Source organism: Acipenser ruthenus, chromosome 37 (genome assembly GCF_902713425.1).
Source record: "Acipenser ruthenus chromosome 37, fAciRut3.2 maternal haplotype, whole genome shotgun sequence".
NCBI classification, from domain to species: domain Eukaryota; kingdom Metazoa; phylum Chordata; class Actinopteri; order Acipenseriformes; family Acipenseridae; genus Acipenser; species Acipenser ruthenus.
The window spans coordinates 2,119,054-2,141,163 of NC_081225.1; the positions used below are offsets into that span (position 1 = coordinate 2,119,054).

At 41.4% G+C, this 22,110-nt stretch overlaps 1 protein-coding gene across 1 annotated transcript; it reads left to right on the forward strand.

Moving 5' to 3' along the window:
- Positions 1-6,391: 6,391 nt before the first annotated feature.
- On the forward strand, positions 6,392-15,683 carry LOC131706835 (E3 ubiquitin-protein ligase NEURL3-like). Its single transcript, XM_059008675.1, has 4 exons — positions 6,392-6,522; positions 12,251-12,793; positions 12,955-13,053; positions 13,558-15,683. The coding sequence occupies exons 1-4, from the start codon at positions 6,492-6,494 to the stop codon at positions 13,836-13,838; spliced, it is 954 nt and encodes a 317-aa protein (XP_058864658.1). The 5' UTR covers positions 6,392-6,491; the 3' UTR covers positions 13,839-15,683.
- Positions 15,684-22,110: the final 6,427 nt, after the last annotated feature.

Below are 22,110 nucleotides of genomic sequence, written 5' to 3' on the forward strand. Positions count from 1 at the left end.
CCTATCATCCCCCCCCCCATAATACAACCAAGTGAGGATAAAATAATACTGCTGAAAAAACTGATAGAATCGCCATTTATTTGCCCATTCTGGGTAATAAAATGTTGTCTTTTAATATTTAGTTTTTTAGGGAACTTCACTATATATAATTTTATTTTTTTAAATTAGTCGTTGCCAATTATTTTTATTATGTTCTCCCAATTTGGAATCTGCAATTATTTTTAGGCTCAGCTCACCGCTACCACCCCTGCGCTGACTCGGGAGAGGTGAAGATGAACACACGCTGTCCTCCGAAGCGTGTGCAGTCAGCCGACCACTTTTTTTCACACTGCGGACTCACCATGCAGCCACCCAAGAGCTACAGCGTCGGAGGACAACGCAGCTCTGGGCAGCTTACAGGCAAGCCCGCAGGCGCCCGGCCAGACTACAGGGGTCGCTGGTGCGCGGTGAGCCGAGGACACCCTGGCCGACCTAACCCTCCCTCCCCCCGGACGACGCTCGGCCAATTGAGCGCCGCACCCTGGGAGCTCCCGTCCACGGTCGGCTGTGGAATAGTCTAGACTCGAACCGGCGACGTCCAGGCTATAGAGCGCATCCTGCACTCCACGTGGAGCGCCTTTACTGGCCTTTACTTGTTGCTGCAACTTTTTTGTTTTTCTTGCAATGACAGTGATAAAAGAGGGTTCTGGGCCGGAAACGGTTAATGACAGCGCGTTATTAATCGGTTTTGATTGCTAAAATATTCCCCTCACGTGTGTGTAACTTTCTGAGCTGCTTTTTAATGCAATTGAATTAATTAAAGCGTCGTTCCGGGTTTTACCACATCCCAGGAATATCCACTAGAAAGTGTGCTCAGGGCATCGGATGATTTTTAATGGTTAGGTTTAGGGTCAGGTATTGGGTTAGGGTTAGGTTTTAGGGCTGGGGTTGCTTAAGGTTAGGTTTGGGGGTGGGTTAGGGTCAGGGTGGGTTGATTTCATAGAGATGCCTCGAGCTCAGGAAGTGAAAGGTGGGAGTTCTTGGCAAATGCCCTCGAATCATCATCTGATGCCCTCAGGACAGTCATTCTAGCGGATATTCCTTTATGCTGCTGCACCCCACACTCCCACGCTTTCCGGTTTCAGGACTTCCCGTCCTTTCCCAGAATTTGACTCTGGGATGAAATTCGAACCACATTAACACACATGACACACTGTTGGGTTTTGTCAAGCGTCTGAGTCAGTTCCATTATTCCATTACATCATGATTTCTGTTGCACCTGGCTGTTCTCTAAGTCACAGTGTGTGTAAATGCACCATGTTCAGCTTCCTATCTATGTATCTATTTTATAATGCATATATGTGGTTTTTTTCTTCACAGTTTTAGCAAGGCAATTTCACACAAACTGTTTTAAAACGTCTAAAACTGTCATTTAGTAATCCTGATCGAATGGGATATATTATCAGGAGTGGAATCCTCAGAACCTCAGTATAGTATACACTTTTTTATCAGGGGTTACTATGTGCAAGAGAGCTCCTTTGCTGGTTCTATCTAAAATATTCCATCCACACTACCTAAATACAGCGATCACCACGTGCTGAGACCATGTGATCTACTTCATTCGTATATTAAAACACAGTTGGCCAGCAATGGCATGGTAACGGGACACACATAGAGACGCACACACAGAGACACACGCACACAGAGACACACCCACAGATACAGTCACATACTCACACAAAGATACACACACACACATAAACCAATATGCCACGTCTGTCAAGAGAGCAGCACCTTAGTGCAATCGGCATGTTGGAGGCTGGACTAGGGCAGCATACAGCGTAGCAATTTCAAACCTGGCGAGACTGTATAACCAGACACACTCTGTCAATGATAGGCCACAAATTGGGAGACCGAGAGTCACAACACCTGCCCAAGATCGGCAGATCATTTTGCAGCATCTTCATTATTACTATTTATTATTATTTATTTCTTAGCAGACGCCCTTATCCAGGCCGACTTACAATTGTTACAAGATATCACATTATTTTTACATAGTTATACAGTTGGGTTTTTACTGGAGCAATCTGGGTAAAGTACCTTGCTCAAGGGGACAGCAGCAGTGTCCCCCACCTGGGATTGAACCCACAACCCTCCGGTCAAGAGTCCAGAGCCCTAACCACTACTCCACGCTGCTGCCCATGATGTCAGTTGTTAAACAGCACAATAAAAAGTCACTGCACCTGCTCTAAAACAGAGTTTGTCATTTTTCGATCACATCTAGTGAATTTTATCCAAAGATAAGTGATAAGTTTCTTTTGATGCTCAGTATACATTGCGCAATTAACCGCCATTTCTGCTACTGATTAAACTGCAAAACGAGGTAAAATGAATTGCACTGTAATAAAACACTTTTTTGCAATCACTGTAAATACAAGATAAAACTTTATCAGGTAATACGAACACAGTGCCTTTGAGTCTTTCAGAATCACATACACACACGTTTGCATTGGCTCTTGTGTGTGTTTTGACTTGTTATATACCACAAGCACATAATAAATGTTTGGGCACTAGAAGAGGCTGTTGACAGTCCAGTTTGTGTATACACTCCCCATACCCCACCCACCAGAGCAGAGGGAGCTAGATGCTTCTGTGGGTAAAGAGGGGATTGGAGGATGCCCACTGGCCTTCAATTCTCCTGACTGGGGAAACGCTGCGGTGAGGGAAGCAGCACAGAGGATTATCCTTTACAAACTGTCCTCAGGGCATCCGATGATTCTTAATGTTTAGGTTTAGGGTTTGGGTTTGGGTTGTGTAAGGTTAGGGTTGGGTTTGGGTTAGAGTCAGGATGTGTTGATGTCAGAGAAGTGACGAGCTCAGGAAGTGAAAGGTGGGAGTACTTGGCAAATGCTCTCGAATCATCTGATGCCCTGAGGACAGTTTCTAGCGGATATTCCTTTCCGCTGCATGGGGGAACGTGATCAGGCATTTCTGGAAAGAAATGAAAGTAAAAAAAAAAGGAAATGCCAAATAAAATACAAATCATATATGGGGCACTCACACAGAGTACACAGAGTCTACAGCTTTAACTGGCATCTCTAAGAACCTTCTTCCAGTTTCTGTTTCCTTTCGTTGCCTTAGACTTTATTATTATTATTAATTTCTTAGCAGACGCCCTTATCCAGGGCGACTTACAATTGTTACAAGATATCACATTATTTTTACATACAATTACATTACTTTTTTTACACATTATTTTTACATACAATTACCCATTTATACAGTTGGGTTTTTACTGGAGCAATCTAGGTAAAGTACCTTGCTCAAGGGTACAGCAGCAGTGTCCCCACCTGGGATTGAACCACGACCCTCCGGTCAAGAGTCCAGAGCCCTAACCACTACTCCACACTGCTGCCCCTTTCCAATAAAAGAACAGCGGCCTGGTTGTTAGGGGACTTTGTACGTACACACCCATACACTATTGTGTCAAGAGTAGGCTTATTATTCAGGGCAAACAGCGATAACCAAAAACAAAACAGTTAGGAATAAATTAAATACTGTAAATGGAAGCTGAATATCGACAGCCTCTTATTTTAAGACTGCATTAAGATTAGACTGCTTACATTTTTAGCACTCAGTGACACACACTGTTGTGGATTTTACAGTTACCTGACATTGTGCATTGCGCAATTAACCGCCATTTCTGTTACTGATTAAACGGAAAAATGAGGCACGATGGATTGTAAAACACGTTTACAAGATAAAACTTTATGGAGGTTATCAGTTCGCTGGTTTGCACTGTCCTAAGTCTCAATTCGATATTGTTGTTTTTCACTTCAAGAACATAAGGAAAGTTTGGGAACTTGTTCCATCAAGACTGGTCCCTTGTTAGCGCACCATTCACCCCAACTGGGGGGGGGGGGGGCTAATTTAACAGGAGAGAATCGATTGTGTTTTAATGTTCCCAGTGTTTTAGATGCATCACCTGGTAGGCTAATCCATGCATTTATAACTCTATGTGTAAAAAAGTGCTTCCTACCTTCTCTTCTAAACATGCTTCCTCTCGGACCCCATTCATCCTCTTTCATTTTTTTCAGACCACAGATCAAACATCACCAATATAACATCTGCTAAGAAATAAATAATGAAACGAACAAGAAAAGACTCCGTACTTCACTCCAGCTCCTGAATTAAAAGTCTTGCTCGCTTCTTTATTTCTGGTCTGGTAACCTTATTGGGTGTGTTTCTCCTTGCTGAAAGAATTGTGCTCGAGTAAACAGTTTTGAGAATTTAGCCCGAGACCATACTTTGAGATCACAAAGGTTTGTTGCTAATTCAGTACTGTACGGGACTTCAGACTGGAACGTTTTCATTAACCATAGCTTTCACTGTGGATTGAAAAACACAAATCTAAAAATTACCGAGAACATTGGTTTAGGTCCATTTTTCTATTTTCTAATAACTGGTATTTCAATAGTTGCCGACACTGAGCACTTAAAAAGACACACACAACCATGTACACACTGTGACAGAGCAGAGACCCCGCACACACAACCATGTACACACTGTGACAGGACAGAGACCCCGCACACACAACCATGTACACACTGTGACAGGGCAGAGACCCCGCACACACAACCATGTACACATTGTGACAGGGCAGAGACCCCGCACACACAACCATGTACACACCGTGACAGGGCAGAGACCCCGCACACACAACCATGTACACACTGTGACAGGGCAGAGACCCCGCACACACAACCATGTACACACCGTGACAGGGCAGAGACCCCGCACACACAACCATGTACACACCGTGACAGGGCAGAGACCCCGCACACACAACCATGTACACACTGTGACAGGGCAGAGACCCCGCACACACAACCATGTACACACTGTGACAGGACAGAGACCCCGTACACACAACCATGTACACACTGTGACAGGACAGAGACCCCGTACACACAACCATGTACACACTGTGACAGGACAGAGACCCCACACACACAACCATGTACACACTGTGACAGGGCAGAGACCCCGCACACACAACCATGTACACACTGTGACAGGGCAGAGACCCCGCACACACAACCATGTACACACTGTGACAGGGCAGAGACCCCGCACACACAACCATGTACACACCGTGACAGGGCAGAGACCCCGCACACACAACCATGTACACACTGTGACAGGGCAGAGACCCCGTACACACAACCATGTACACACTGTGACAGGGCAGAGACCCCGTACACACAACCATGTACACACTGTGACAGGGCAGAGACCCCACACACACAACCATGTACACACCGTGACAGGGCAGAGACCCCGCACACACAACCATGTACACACCGTGACAGGGCAGAGACCCCGTACACACAACCATGTACACACTGTGACAGGACAGAGACCCCGCACACACAACCATGTACACACTGTGACAGGGCAGAGACCCCGTACACACAACCATGTACACACCGTGACAGGACAGAGACCCCGCACACACAACCATGTACACATTGTGACAGGGCAGAGACCCCGCACACACAACCATGTACACACTGTGACAGGGCAGAGACCCTGGACATGTTTTGTATTTTTATTTGTGTTAGTAGTTTTAAATAGTTTGCATTTAATTTTGGCAGGGATTATTATTATTATTATTTGTTTATTTAGCAGACGCCTTTATCCAAGGCGACTTACAGAGACTAGGGTGTGTGAACTATGCATCAGCTGCAGAGTCACTTACAACTACGTCTTACCCCAAAGACGGAGCACAAGGAGGTTAAGTGACTTGCTCACGGTCACACAATGAGTCAGTGGCTGAGGTGGGATTTGAACCTGGGACCTCCTGGTTACAAGCCCATTTCTTTAACCACTGGTATAAATGGGGTGCTGAAATCCCATTTATACCAAATCCAGGTGCAGAATGTGGCTGGTGCTTCATTGAATACTTAGTGATCAAATCAGCCCAGGCACATGCTATAAAAGAGAAGCCACATCCTTTGTCAGAGGAACAGAGACAGAGCAGGTACCGCGCTGGCTATAGCTTGGGTAGTGTTTGTTTAACCATTGTTTTGTTCCTGTGTTTGTTTTGTTTGGTTTTGTTTATTAATAAAAGTGCACAAACACGCTGATCTGCAGTTAATGTGTCTGGGTCTAATATTTCAAGGGCACAGACCAGACAAGACACACACACCCACACACACACTCACACACACACACACACACACACTCACACACACACACACTCACTCACTCACACTGACAGAAACGAAAGAGGTACTTTCCCAGTCAGTTTGAGGTACTTTTCCATTCGGCCCGCCCATTTTCTTGTAACCAATCACGTAGGATGAAGGTATTTAAGTGCACAGCAAACACACGCTGACACATTCTGTATACATACACTAGAGCACCAGACTACTTCACTGTATATCCAGTCCCATCACTGAGACACAGACTGGGTGAGAATTCAAGAGATTACCAGAACAGGATCAACCATGGGGAATCGGAACACTCTCTCGAGACTTGGTAAGACACTGATATGAATGTTTAATCATTGCATGTTGTCACTGCATACTGACTATTTAAATATATTACAGTTAATGCCCTTACAAAGGGGTTACAATGGCAAAGGAATAAAGCATAGTAAAAGCATAGCAACGTGTGATAAAGCACAGAGAGGTCTGGTAAAGCATAGAGAAGCATTGTAAAACACAGAGAGGTGTGGTAAAGCATAGGGAAGCATTGTAAAGCACAGAGAGGAATGGTAAAGCATAGGCAAGCATTGTAAAGCACAGAGAGGTCTGGTAAAGCATAGGGAAGCATTGTAAAGCACAGAGAGGTCTGGTAAAGCATAGAGAAGCATTGTAAAACACAGAGAGGTGTGGTAAAGCATAGGGAAGCATTGTAAAGCACAGAGAGGAATGGTAAAGCATAGGCAAGCATTGTAAAGCACAGAGAGGTCTGGTAAAGCATAGGGAAGCATTGTAAAGCACAGAGAGGTCTGGTAAAGCATAGGGAAGCATTGTAAAGCACAGAGAGGTCTGGTAAAGCATAGGGAAGCATTGTAAAGCACAGAGAGGTCTGGTAAAGCATAGGGAAGCATTGTAAAGCACAGAGAGGTATGGTAAAGCATAGGGAAGCATTGTAAAGCTCAGAGAGGTATGGTAAAGCATAGAGAAGCATTGTAAAGCACTGAGAGGTATGGTAAAGCATAGGGAAGCATTGTAAAGCACAGAGAGGTCTGGTAAAGCATAGGGAAGCATTGTAAAGCACAGAGAGGTCTGGTAAAGCATAGGGAAGCATTGTAAAGCACAGAGAGGTCTGGTAAAGCATAGGGAAGCATTGTAAAGCACAGAGAGGTCTGGTAAAGCATAGGGAAGCATTGTAAAACACAGAGAGGTCTGGTAAAGCATAGGGAAGCATTGTAAAGCACAGGGAAGCATTGCAAAGCACAGAGAGGTATGGTAAAGCATAGACAAGCATTGTAAAGCACAAAGAGGTATGTTAAAGCATACCATGGTAAATATTATGGTTAAATGTTTATTTATTATTAAATAATAATAATAATAATAATAATAATAATAATAATAATAATAATAATAATAATAATAATAATAATAATAATAATAATAATAATAAATTATAAATTATAAATACATTGTATAACCATGGGAAAAGCATAGGGGGAGAACTGCAAAATTACCATGCAAAAAACACCATGGCAAACTTTAATAAGGGAAAGTCTTTTAACAAATGCAATATCACAGGAATACCAGAGGAACAGAATTGTATCTGAATATGCATGTTAAAAATCCTTTGGTTGTTTGAGTTCAGTAAGTGGAAGTCATTTTCTATTGGATTCTGTTTCAAGTGGGCTGTGTGATGCGTAGTCTGGTATTGAGTTTGCAATGCAGCGCTGCTTCATTAGACTAACACTTTACCTTGTCTCTCATTACTGTGTATATAGTAGTTACTTAGTAAATACATGTGTCTTACACATCATTACAGTGGTATTATGCACAGTTACAATGTGCTGAATGTGTTAATCTTTTTGCATGATATATGTAAGTACACAAGTAGCAGAAAACGGTTAGGGTTATATCATGCAAAAAAATACACATTAAGTACAACTATGTATAATAACATTGTAACTATGTGTAAGTGCACATGTATTTACTAAGTAACTACTGTATTTACTGTTTTTACTACTGTAATTAGACACTTAATATAAAGTGTTGCTTTCATTACAAGGTAGTCTCTTATACCACTGAATCAGTTATAATGCGGTTAGGCCTCCTATTTGCTCCCAGTTCCACCTGCATTCTCGTTTATGAGGCAGACCACAAACAGCACAGTCTACAGAGCCCTGTGGACAAGGTTAGCAAGCCCCGTGCACAGCCCTGGATTTCAGAGCTCCCCTTGGTATGTTAATAAATGACCTGTGAAATGTGCTCTGACGTGATCGAACTTCTCAACACAGCATGAATCTGATAGGTTTACTGATAGAAGCTGTGGAGGGAGGAACAATTGTTCAAGCTCCTGCCTCTGATCATTGAGGGCAGTTCTGAACCCCCAGGGCTGGGGGCAGCAGCAGGGTTTGTGTGAGTTTCAAGCCATCCTCAAACCCCTGGCTCCTGATCATTTCAATGTTAATAATAATAATAATAATAATAATAATAATAATAATAGACTTCACTGAGGGGAGTTCAGAAACCCAGGGCTGGGTGCAGCAGCAGGGCTAGTGTGAGTTTCTATCCCTGCCTATGCATACCACTGCACACCACATCTCTTTGCTTTTGTCTTCTTTGGCTTAAATGCTGTATCTTATAATTTTGCTACCTTGATAACTCAGAGATTGTGCTCCTTAAGTCATCAACATGTTTATTACCTCCTTGTAGATTTTTTATCGCCACTGCTAACTGATCTACTTTCACAATGGCTCCATTAAATCAATACAGACTGACAGAATATAGCACTACAAGCTCTGTATTATACTGAGGGGTATTGGCAGCACAAAGACAGTGCAGCGTGCTAACTATACCCTTCGCAAATGATCTTCAATGGCAATGCAGACAGACAGTGTGTTACCGTATCAGGACCCCTGTCTGTGCAATATCCAATTATTCATTGGTGGTTTTTTGCAAAGGCTGTGTCAGCTCTGGGCTTCTTTGGAGTAACCAAGAAGAAAAATCTTGCTGCGTTCTTCCAGTATTCTAATACGTCTTCCACAGTTGTTTTACTAAATCAGGCTACCACACCCCACTCAAGTCGATACGTCTTTAGACACGTTTGTCAGGAGTTGGCAGCATTATAATGAATCACATGCATTTTGTTCTAAATACAAATGTCATGCCGTGCATAGTGTGCATAGTACACATACTTTACAAATCCATCATTTAATTATGCATTAATTGTTTGTATTTGTAGTGCAATATGGGGTTAGGAAAAGTGGTCTTAAATCAAGGTTTGAAAGTGCATGGATGTAGACTTATATGCAAAGAATGATTACTTTGTCACAAAAGAATAAGGGGAACACATATTTGTGGGGGGGGGGGGGGGACATATATTCTCTGACAGCAGGATCACCCCTAAAAATAAGGGGTTGATGCAACCCCAGTGGATTCCTCAGTGCTGTAAAATGATCTAACCCTAATCTCAGCCCCTTAGTTTTCCAAACTTTATTGCTGTTTGCCCAGATCAACACAGATTTTTGGCCAGTTAAAAATGTCTAAAGATAAGCACAGGAAAATAAGGGAAAGAAAGAAAACGAGGACATGGGGACCAGTTTCACAAAACACTGCGAACGAGATATCTGATTTCTACCTGTTTCAAAAAACATTTTAAGACAGAACAATAACTTTTGTAGAAATCCACTCAGCAATTCTATATGAGTAAAGGATAAATGTTTTTTTTTTCTTTAAAAAAATAAATAACGATGTGTATGGAAGTGAATTGAATTTAGCAGACTGCTACGTGGAAGTGCTTCGTGAAACCAGCCCCAGGTGTTTACTTGAGACATATAGTAAAGGTCTGGTCTAGCTCAGGATCTTGTACTTCAGTTCTATTATGAAGTTGCTATAAAAACTTTACAACAAGGGATCAAAGTGTTTATTATAAAACTAATCTCAACAAGCGCATAACATTCTAACAATGAAACTAAAACAGGCGAAAACCACCTGTCACAAAATATTACAAAACAAATAAAAGATGATTATCCTTATCCAATTACCAGAATACAGTTTGTGTATTTTTATGGCGTGCCTGATAAAGCCGACTAAAAACGAACCCAAACACCTGTCAGGCCCTAGTTTATGGAGCTGTTTGTTTTACTGATTGCTTTATTTTTATTATTTCCTGTTGGTAAAAATGTATAACACACAATGCATTCCTTCAAAGAAAGTACTGTAGCACATTCCAGTAGTACTATAGTAGAGCTATATCAAAGCTAGTTATAGGATGGCATTTCATAGTGTTTTCTAATAGCACTGTAAGACAGCATGGCTCAACTATAAGCTATAATGATACAGCAACATGAAACAAATGATATATACACAGTACAATAGTACTGCTATGGCACAGTACTGTAGTATGCTCAGGTTACTATAGTACAGTACCATAGTGTTTTTATAGTATTGTAATGCTACAGTACTTTTTTGGAAGGGACAGTTTAAATATTTCATTTTTGACCTACTGCTGCAGGTAATGACAAGAGGGTGGATTGTTTGGGATGTCACGTAGCACCTGCAGCTAACACTTCCTTTGTGGAATGTAAACAGACTAACTGTTGTGTACATAAGCATGTTTCCATGGGAAACTGAGCTTGTCTCCCTGCGGAGAAAACTATTCTGTGAACAAACCGTGTTGTGTATAGTGCGCAGGTACAGCGACAGAGACTAAGGACTCGTATCTGACTGATAAAACTGATAATACAGAATGGAATTGCCATTGCAGTGCCCCTGCCTGACTGCATTGCCATTGCAGTGCCCCTGTCTGTCTACATTGCCATTGCAGTGCCACTGTCTGTCTGCATTGCCATTGTAGTGCCCCTGTCTGACTGCATTGCCATTGTAGTGCCCCTGTCTGTCTGCATTGCCATTGCAGTGCAATTGAAAGTCATTAGCTGTAAGGGTTAAGGCTTCTCTCTCAGTGTGTTTGTTATCCAAGCTGCATCATGACACAGGATAGGGGTGTATTAGTTTCATGACCCAATGCACAGTTGCTTTTCTGAACTCTCCCTGTGGTTTCTGATTAGTCCTCATGTTGCCGAGGCAACAGTTTCCTCTTGGCCTGTCAGCTGCACTCAGTCCACTTTTATAACCTTTTTAACCCTACGTGTCCCAAAGTCTGTACTGCTTGTAGCGTTAGTCCTATTGTCTGCTCTGTGCAATTCCTGTATTGCAAATGCAAAAAAATCCCCTTTTGAAAATACCAGAAAACATTCACAATAATACCTTAGTGACTGCATGTTTGTACCATTTTAACAAGTGATCTTTAATAGCAATACAGGCACTGGCATCGCTCTGATATGTTGTCATCCTTTCAGGGTATACAGACCCCCAATTGGCATAATATTAGCGTACCTGTAGTGTGTAGTCCGAGAGTATTGTAATCAAAGTCCTTTGACACCAGATGCAATGGCATCCAAATGGTATGAACACACTATCCTTTACTCTTGATAATCCATTGCCGTGGCATGGCACAACATCAGCACAGGGATTGGGAGGGAGGGAAGCAGTGTGGCACTAGTGGTTAGAGCTGAGAGACTGGGAGGGAGGGAAGCAGTGTGGCTGTAGTGGTTAGAGCTGAGGAGAGACTGGGAGAGAGGGAAGCAGTGTGGCTCTAGTGGTTAGAGCTGAGGAGAGACTGGGAGGGAGGGAAGCAGTGTGGCTCTAGTGATTAGAGCTGAGGATGGACTGGCAGAGAGGAAAGCAGTGTAGCTCTGGTGGTTAGAGCTACAGAGAGAGAAGCTGGAGTTGAATGACTTCACATTTGTGCAATAAATATTTAAATCTTTTTAATAACAAACAGCAAACCAAACCCTTTCATTTTCACTTAAGCTAGATTCAATATTGACCTGCTATTTATCTATGGTTGCAGTTTCATTTTCAGTCACTAGCTTTTTTATTGACTTGTTTTCAAAAATAATGCAATGTTTACATGTTTTTAAATCCATATAAAAAAAACTGATATCAAATTTCCTTAAGAAAAAAAAAATGTATAATGTCCTCAATGATTTTCTTTTATTTTATTGCAGATCATTGTAAAGGGACCGGCCATGACCTACACCTCCAAACACCCTCCTCCCACGCGTGCCACAGTCAGTGCCTGGGACCCCTGAGCTTCCACCCACAAACCCACGGCTCCCAGATCACAATGCACCCGGGCCTCCACCGGGTGGAGCGGAGAGACACCTTCAGAGACGGCCTCGTGTTCACCAGCCGGCCGGTGGCGCTGATGGAGCACGTGATCCTGCGAGTGGAGGAGAGCGAGGGGCACTGGCAAGGAGCTCTGCGGCTGGGCTTCACCACTCACTGCCCCTCCTGCATGAACCCCGACTCTCTGCCCCCCTTCGCCTGCCCTAATCTGAAGGGCCGGCCTGGGTTCTGGGTGGGGGCGATCCCAGAGGAGTGCGCCCGGCAGGGGGACAGGATCGCGTATTGGGTGAACAAGAAAGGGGAGTTGCTGTACAGAGTGAACAGTGGAGAGACGTACCTGCTGCTCAGAGGGGTCAATGTGAACAGTACACTGTGGGGGCTGATGGATGTGTACGGACAGACACGCGCGCTGCAGATACTAGGTGAGGAAGGAAAGAGACCGTCGTGCTTTTACAGTTATTGTACAATAAAGAAATACACAGGCCACAAGTTTAAAGGATGCTTAGGTGTTTTAAGATGGACCTAGCTCACCCGGGATGGCACGCACTGTTTGTTTAATTATTTATTTTCTGTGGTTTTGCAGGCTCGACGAAGAGGAGTGCGTTCGGCACCCAAACCTCCTGCCCTCGAAACACGCCCTTCGACCGGCGAGACACCCCAGTGAACCCCGAACCCCGAACAGGTCAGCTGGAAAAAAAAACAAGAAATAAAGAATTGCTTTTTGCAGTTTTGCAGAGCGGGGTTCAGAGATGGTAACACAAAGCCCAGTCTATTAACATCACTGCAGAGTGTGGAAATAGAGAACAGTTCTGTGCTATTTGCACCCTGGCTGTGCCAATAACAAGATCACTGTTCTGTATACACAGCAGGGGTGTGAATAGCTTCCAAATGCACTGCTGTGTTTATTATCGGCCATAATTACAACCTTGAAGCTTGCCTTCTGCTATAAAATATATAGATTAAATGGACTCTTGTTAATTTAATGATATATAAGAACAATAAACAGGTGGACTTTAACAGGTATTGTGCCAAATGAATCTTTTGGGGTAATATTTAGGCATCAATATTGAACAACTGATTTCTTTTAAAGTTAGTTCCTTACTGTTCCTTGTTTTTACGCTGCTTTACACCGCACTATAATTCAATATTGATTCTAATAGCGGCACTGTTTCTGTTTGTCCTGCAGGGGGCGCTGAAGACTGCGTGGTTTGCCTCTCCAGTCCCGTGAGCACCGTTCTCGCTTGTGGTCACGCCTGCATGTGTGTCCCGTGTGCGGAAAACGTGTGGGACCGGATCGGAACATGTCCTTTGTGTCGGAAACTAATCGCTGAGATCACGATAACCGGCTCCAAATCTGAGAGATCGCAACTGGAACTGGAAGTGAGTGAGAAACAAGCATTAAGAAGCACTGAGAACTTGGACAGGCTCCTAGAACAAACAAGAGATGAACAGGAGACGACCCGGTAGTAGTCATTCACATCGGTACAAACAATATTGGAAAGATCCCTGAAAAACAAATTCAGAGAGCTAGGAAGGAAATTAAAAGACAAGACCAAAACTGTGGTATTTTCTGGGATACTGCCGGCACCTTGCAAAGGAAATACAAAATCAAAATGCATGGCTGAAATTGTGGTGCACACAGGAAGGCTTCACCTTTCTTGAACATTGGAAACATTGAAAGAGTGCAAAGAAGAGCAACCAAGATTATCCCAGGTTTAAAAGGCATGTCGTATGCAGACAGGCTAAAAGAATTGAATCTATTCAGTCTTGAACAAAGAAGACTAGGGGTGATCTGATTCAAGCATTCAAAATCCTAAAAGGTATTGACAATGTCGACCCAGGGGACTTTTTTGACCTGAAAAAAGAAACAAGGACCAGGGGTCACAAATGGAGATTAGATAAAGGGGTATTCAGAACAGAAAATAGGAGGCACTTTTTTACACAGAGAATTGTGAGGGTCTGGAACCAACTCCCCAGTAATGTTGTTGAAACTGACACCCTGGGATCCTTTAAGAAGCTGCTTGATGAGATTCTGGGATCAATAAGCTACTAACAACCAAACGAGCAAGATGGGCTGAATGGCCTCCTCTCGTTTGTAAACTTTCTTATGTTCTTATGTTCATACTGGATAAACTGCTGCTATATCCCTAATCCATCATTTGAATGGCAATGCAGGCAGGCAGAGAGACCGGCTCACAGACGGTGGTTCTGTACTGTCTAAGGTACAATGGTAGCACAAAGGCATCTACAATGGTACCAGAAGCCCATTCTTCCACATTCTGTCCAGGACATTTGAATTTGAAGATATTACTAAAAAAATGAAGGACATTCTAAGAAGTTATTTCAAAGCTGTGTCCCACAATCGTGAACTCAAACATGATTCCTCTGGGATTCATGCTCATCCAACCCTTACCACGCACTGCACTTGAAACATGTTGACTCTCCAGTTTGTTTACATCTACCTCTGGCAGGTCCTGCGACTGGTAAGATGGGACAAGCCGTGAGTCTATACACGCTGACACTCATGAGCCATGATGTGATTAATGCAAGAGAACTGAATACCTGTAACCAAAGTGAATGCATTGATATGCACCGTGCACGACTCCTGCAGTGAATTTCCACTGTTATTGCACAAATACTCTGAACTGTGTAAATATTGTACGTGCAATTAGTATTGTATTGTGTTGCGCAAGTATGTATTTTTATAATGTATAACATAATAGCAGACTCTGATAGTGAAGTGACTCAGATACCTGTACACTGTTGTAATGAGATAATGCCACTTTAAGAGCAGGAGACATATTTTCAAAGCGTTTCCTCAGTTTTTTAATGAAGTCCTGTGTTTTTTTTTTAAAGAGGTGTAACGCCTGGTTATTTAACAAAAACAGAACCAAGTCAAATAACCCAAGTTCTCTTCGGTATTCAAAAGGTTTCTCATTTTGAAACATTTGATTTTTTTTTCTCTTTTCATAAAGTTAATTAAAGACTGGAGTGTAAGTGCTTTTTAAAATGCGTCCCGTAGTATTTAGTTATTATCATTATTGAACTATATAGAGTATAAAGCATAGAGTGCTTTGAGATACACACTGATTCGCACCCCATTGAACGTCACAGTGACCAGATATCAGCTTGTATGAAATTCTAGATACCACCAGCTTATTGAGACTTTACTGTACTCCACTGAGTCATGTCTGACTCTAAAAAATGACATTGTAAATTATGAATATTTTGTTACTTGTTATCATGTATTGTATAAGGTTGTGTGAAGGACAATTACATTGTGAATAAACACTGTTCATTTTTCTAAAAACACATCTTTTTCTGTAAGCACTAAACTGATACAGTGTATAAGCTAGAAGAGGCTGTGCATTAACCAGCTACCTCACTATCAACCCCAAACAAGTGCACTGAAGAATGGGATCCATTTACTGAGGTAGTTAATGCATCTCAGATCCTGTTACAGTACCTCCTATCACCTGCAGCTGCGGTGTTGTCCATAAAGAAGTTCTTCACTCTACACCTATTCCAATAGCAGAGGAGAGCATTGGAAGTGCATTGCATAGGATAACCTTCTCCCTCCCAGACCATTCCAATGCAGGACTTTGTTCCAATCAGCTCCTTAATTATTTAATGAAGATCAAAGTTTTACAATGCAGCTGAAAAAGACCGGAATTAATGTTTGCTTATGGCGCAGTCAAACCTATACTTTATAATGGTTATGGCGTGGCCATCACTTAGATTTATCCATGCAAGGGTTGTCTATCCCTGGAGTGTCAATTTCTTAATATATTTTTACTTGAAAACTTACATTTAACCCTTTCATGCTTGAAATATTAAAAATAGCTGGGAGGAAAAATGGAGTTTTGGACACATTTGTATTGATTTGTTTCCCCATTGCTTTTTAAGGATGGGAATGGCATTCTCATATGAGGTCATCATGCATTTGCTTGCTAGTCTTTCATCTGTCCCCAGATATATTAAGAAAGAGGAGAGTTTTTTTAAATCCATTTATTTATTTCTTAGCAGACGCCCTTACCCAGGGCGACTTACAGTTGTATACAAAAAATACATTTCAAGAATTACAGAACAATTAAGAGCAAGATACAAAATACAATGACTTCAGTCCTAATAAGAGCAAATACAAAACACAGAACGATCTGATATTGGGGCAGCTCAAGAGCAGATAACAGTGTTGATAGTTACATCAGGGTTAGATACGAGGGCAAGTGAAATATAAAATACTACAGATTGGGTTCAGTGCAGGATTAAATACAGTAGGGAGCAGATAAGCGCAAGTTAAAGTGCATTAAAGGCGGAGTGCTATATTATCCAGAAGGGAAGAGTTACATTTTACAGGTGTTGTCTGAAGAGGTGAGTCTTCAGGAGGTGCCGGAAGGTGGTCAGGGACTGGGCAGTCCTGACATCCGTAGGAAGGTCGTTCCACCACTGCGGGGTGCGGGTGAATCCATCCCCATATGAGGTCACCATGCATACAAGGATTAAATAATTTGACACCAAGCATTGCTATTGCCAAGCACACGGTGAATCACAGACAATGCAGGACTTGTTTGAATTGAGGTCTGCCTTTGCCCTGGCATGCTTCTGTATAACCCTACCTGACACACAGCTGTGTGTGGCTTTGGCCTGTCTGGCTACTTTTCATGACTCTGCTGCAATGACAGTATTTTCCCCATGGCTGTCTTTCACACAAGAAGATGAAGAAATCCATGTGTTGATCAGCCCTGTCTATTTGTAATCTTGACGTGAAACAGGCATGTTCTGTAATTGTTTTGCCCCACGTTGCTTTGCTGTCTGTGAATCACCCTGTATAAAAGGGAGTGGAAATTCACAATGTCAAGATTTGAAACTTACAGTATTGCATTCCTTTCATTCCCTCCCAAACGTGTGCCTAGAGTCTCTGCATATCACAAGTGGAACTTCCAGTTTTTTTGGGGTTCTCTAAAAATAAATTTGGGTGCTGGAATGTTGCCTCATTCATTTATACACATACCGGTGTTGTAGGAAAAAAGTTGACCTGGAAATAAGTTGACAAAAGTAAGGCGGGGCTACAGTTTGATTAAAGGGGAGGTTCACTGCATGGCTTTTTATTTTTATCTGGCCGTTTTATTTACTAGACTGTGTGTGTTGGTGCGTGTTCGTGCCACTGTCTTTTCGTATGAACTTTAAAATGTGTGATCGACGTCTCTTTATACGGTAAAATTAGGAGGCTGTGTGGTCTAGTGGTTAAAGAAACAGGCTTGTATCCAGGAGGTCCCCGGTTCAAATTCCACCTAGCCATTGACTCATTGTGTGACCCTGAGCAAGTCACTTCACCTCCTTGTGCTCCGTCTTTCGGGTGAGACGTAGTTGTAAGTGACTCTGCAGCTGATGCATAGTTCACACACCCTAGTCCCTGTAAGTCGCCTTGGATAAAGGCGTCTGCTAAATAAACAAATAACAATCAAATGTTTTAAATCCCTGTCTTTTTATGTTTCTATAACATCGTTGTCAATCACATGTAGTTTATGTGTGATGGCAGAGATTTATTTATATATTAAATGATTTTACAAGTCAAAATGTTGTCAATCTTTAATCAAAATGAAAATGTTTCAGTAATATAATCTGATGACATGCTGCAGCCATCATATTAGCATGCCAAGGTCGTATTTTTACATTTTAATATGAGTATAGCTGTAACTTTAATACAGTTTAGACGTGGCAAAAACCACTGCCAGTTAAAAAAAATGAATAGCATATACAGGACCTTGATTTGTCTGCATGTCTTATGTTTATTTAAAAAAAGGTTCTAGGTTTAGGGTTGTGGTTTTTAAATTGGGATAGGGTGAAGAAAATGAACCACAAATACTCAGACGAAAAGGAATTGTGTCGTGTACTCAGGTTGGGAATTTAAAAAAAATCTCTCATGTTGTTTGCACACCAATACATTAACATAAATGCCATATTCTTCATAAAAATGACAAATGTATTCCTTGCAGTAATATATAGTATTACTAAGGGATAAGATTTGTACTATGTAAAAAAAAGACCCTGTCAAATCCTCTTGATAGGACAAATACAGAAATGAAAAACGTATGCCATGGTAGATATGATTGCTCGTCATGTCTTACATGGTTGTTCCACTACAGGAATTTATAATGAGGAATAGAGATATATAAAAAAGACATATATAATGAAGAAGAGAGATACTGTATATATGTGTATACATGATTTTAAATCGTGATAATTCACTTTAATTCAATATACTGTATCTCTTTCTCGTTATATGTCTTATTGGTTGTTGCACTACAAGGATTTACCATTTTAAAATGATGCTGATATAGAGTAGCCTACATATACTGTATGATCTCTCTCACAACACAAAATCTTGGTTGGTATTGAACTACAGGTATTTACCACGGTTTAGCAAAGACGTTAACTCTTTAGTTTTTAATTAATGAATGTATTGTTTCTTCCCACACTTGTAATTGAAATACATGCACTATGATAACCAGTCTCCTGTTCGTTTTCTGTCATAATTATATAAAGTACTGTATGAAAAGATAAATGAAAGAACAAATATAAAATAATAATACTGTATAAGCAACGTTTTTCAAGTACATCGTGTGACTGATGTGCACCGTGGCCTAGTTAGTAATCGCAGCATGGAGCTTAATTTTTTCCATGATTGAAACTCATGCTTTAACTTTTGGAAAATCACTTGCATACCTGCTGTCCATACTGTAGTGCTTCCCAAAACAAAAACACCTCCAGAAACGCAAAATAACGTCAATACGCAACACATTTAGCCAGATAACGTCTGTTACACAAACAGAAATACACAATCAGAAATGTACAATCATACAATTCATTTGAAATGATTTATTTGCTGCTAATATATATTACAGCGATATTCACATTCCGTTATTTAGCGTAATACTGTCGAATATATCCGATCTACACGTTGATGTAAATTATACGTACAAAAGTCATTTTAAATTATGTATTTTTGTTAGGCTAATATCGGATCTAAAGCGATATTCACATCATCTTATCTAGCAGCATACTGCCGAATAAATCCGATCTACTAATTGATATAAATTATACTTACAACATTAATTTTAAATTATTTATCGTTCATTAGTATATCCGATCAACATATTTCCTTGTCTCGATCAACTTATTTCCTGGCCTAGGCTCGTTTACATTAGAAACAATGGAACCTCCCCTTTAAATTCTAGAGCTTGATCAACTTATTTCCAGATCAACTTATTTCCAGATCAACTTATTTCCTGGGACACCGGTTTGTTGGTATTTCTATTTTCTTTTTCTGTGGGAAACACTGCCATCTGCTGGTGCGAAACTGTAATCAGATAAAAACTTGTGAGTCCAAACTCAGATGCAGACTGTTGATTCTCACAACAGATTTGGTTTTATTTGGTTCCTGTCTACCATTTGCAAATGTCACACTTTTAAATTCTGCTTCATATGTACACATAATAACAGCGACAGAAAAAACGGAGAATACAGGGGCTAGTTTTACAAAACACTGCTAGTGTTTTTTAAAACACTAATTGTTTCTTCTGACTTGTATCAAAAACACAAGCTCAGTTAGAAGAAACCATTGAGCAACCTTGACCCCCACTACGTTTACAGCTGTGTCTAATTGCTTTGTGGTGGCCAAGGTTGCTCCAATGGTTTCTTGTAACTTGGCTTGTGTTTTTGAGATCTCCACTTTAAATGGCTGGGCTCTTTTGATGACTTGGAGTTTTTTTTTCACATTTCCAATGTGTTTTGTCAATTAATCGTGTAACACTAACAGTATAACACAACACGTTTGCAAACTGAAGGTGATAGTTTCAAATTCCACGCATGCTAGTATTCCTTTTAATATTTGTAACATTTGTGTATATATAAATATACTATGCATATGCGTGGATAAAAGGAGAAGGACATTTTAACCTTACTTTGGCGACTTATTTCTCTTACTGTATGACAGGTATTGACTTTTTTTCTACATTTAACCTAAGCGTGTTCGGAACTACTAATAAAAAGTGAAATGGTGCTTTTGGCTGATTTAATTCTGCTGTGCCAATACCCTGACAACACGTGAAAACTATCTGTGCTGTCTAGAGAGTCTCCGGCAGTTCTCGCTGATAACTTGGCGCCCTCTCAATTTCGTCATGACTCGAGAACACTAATCTCAGCAACTGCATAACATTCTAAGAGCGAAACTAAAACAGGGAAAGCCTTCCCATAAATCATGTGTTACAAAATAATATAAACATAAACAACATAAATGATTACCCTTATCCAATTTACCAGAATACAGTTTGTGTATTTTTATGGCGTGCCTGATAAAGCCGACTAAAAACGAACCCAAACACCTGTCAGGCCCTAGTTTATGGAGCTGTTTGTTTTACTGATTGCTTTATTTTTTATTATTTCCTGTTGGTAAAAATGTGTAACACACAATGCATTCCTTCAAAGAAAGTACTGTAGCACATTCCAGTAGTACAGTAGTACAGTAGTGCTTCATAGTAGTGCTATATCAAAGCTAGTTATAGGATGGCATTTCATAGCATTTTATAATAGCACTGTAAGACAGCATAGCTCTGCTATGAGCTACAATGATACAGGAAAATTCAACAAATTACCCAGTAGTGCCCCTGTCTGCCTGCATGTCCATTGCAGTGTGCCCCTGTCTGTCTGCATGTCCATTGTAGTGCCCCTGTCTGTCTGCATGTCCATTGTAGTGCCACTGTCTGCCTGCATGTCCATTGTAGTGCCACTGTCTGTCTGCATGTCCATTGTAGTGCCCCTGTCTGTCTGCATGTCCATTGTAGTGCCCCTGTCTGTCTGCATTGATCGCATCGCTGCATTGATCGATTTCTGCAGTTTTGCAGAGCGGGGTTCAGAGATGGTAACACAAAGCCCAGTCTATTAACATCACTGCAGAGTGTGGAAATAGAGAGCAGTTCAGTGCTATTTGCACCCTGGCTGTGCCAATAACAAGATCACTGTTCTGTATACACAGCAGGGGTGTGAATAGCTTCCAAATGCACTGCTGTGTTTATTATCGGCCATAATTACAACCTTGAAGCTTGCCTTCTGCTATAAAATATACAGATTACATGGACACTTGTTAATTTAATGATATATAAGAACAATAAACAGGTGGACTTTAACAGGTATTGTGCCAAGTGAATCTTTTGGGGTAATATTTAGGCATCAATATTGAACAACTGATTTCTTTTAAAGTTAGTTCCTTACTGTTCCTTGTTTTTACGCTGCTTTACACCGCACTATGATTCAATATTGATTCTAATAGCGGTACTGTTTCTGTTTGTCCTGCAGGGGGCGCTGAAGACTGCGTGGTTTGCCTCTCCAGTCCCGTGGGCACCGTTCTCGCGTGTGGTCACGCCTGCATGTGTGTCCCTTGTGCGGAAAACGCGTGGGACCGGATCGGATGTCCTCTGTGTCAGGAACTTATCGCTGAGATCACGATAACCGGCTCAAGTACCATAGTATACCATAGCAAGTACCATAGTATACCATAGCAAGTACCATAGTATACCATAGCAAGTACCATAGTATACCATAGCAAGTACCATAGCAAGTACCATAGTATACCATAGCAAGTACCATAGTATACCATAGCAAGTACCATAGTATACCATAGCAAGTACCATAGCAAGTACCATAGTATACCATAGCAAGTACCATAGTATACCATAGCAAG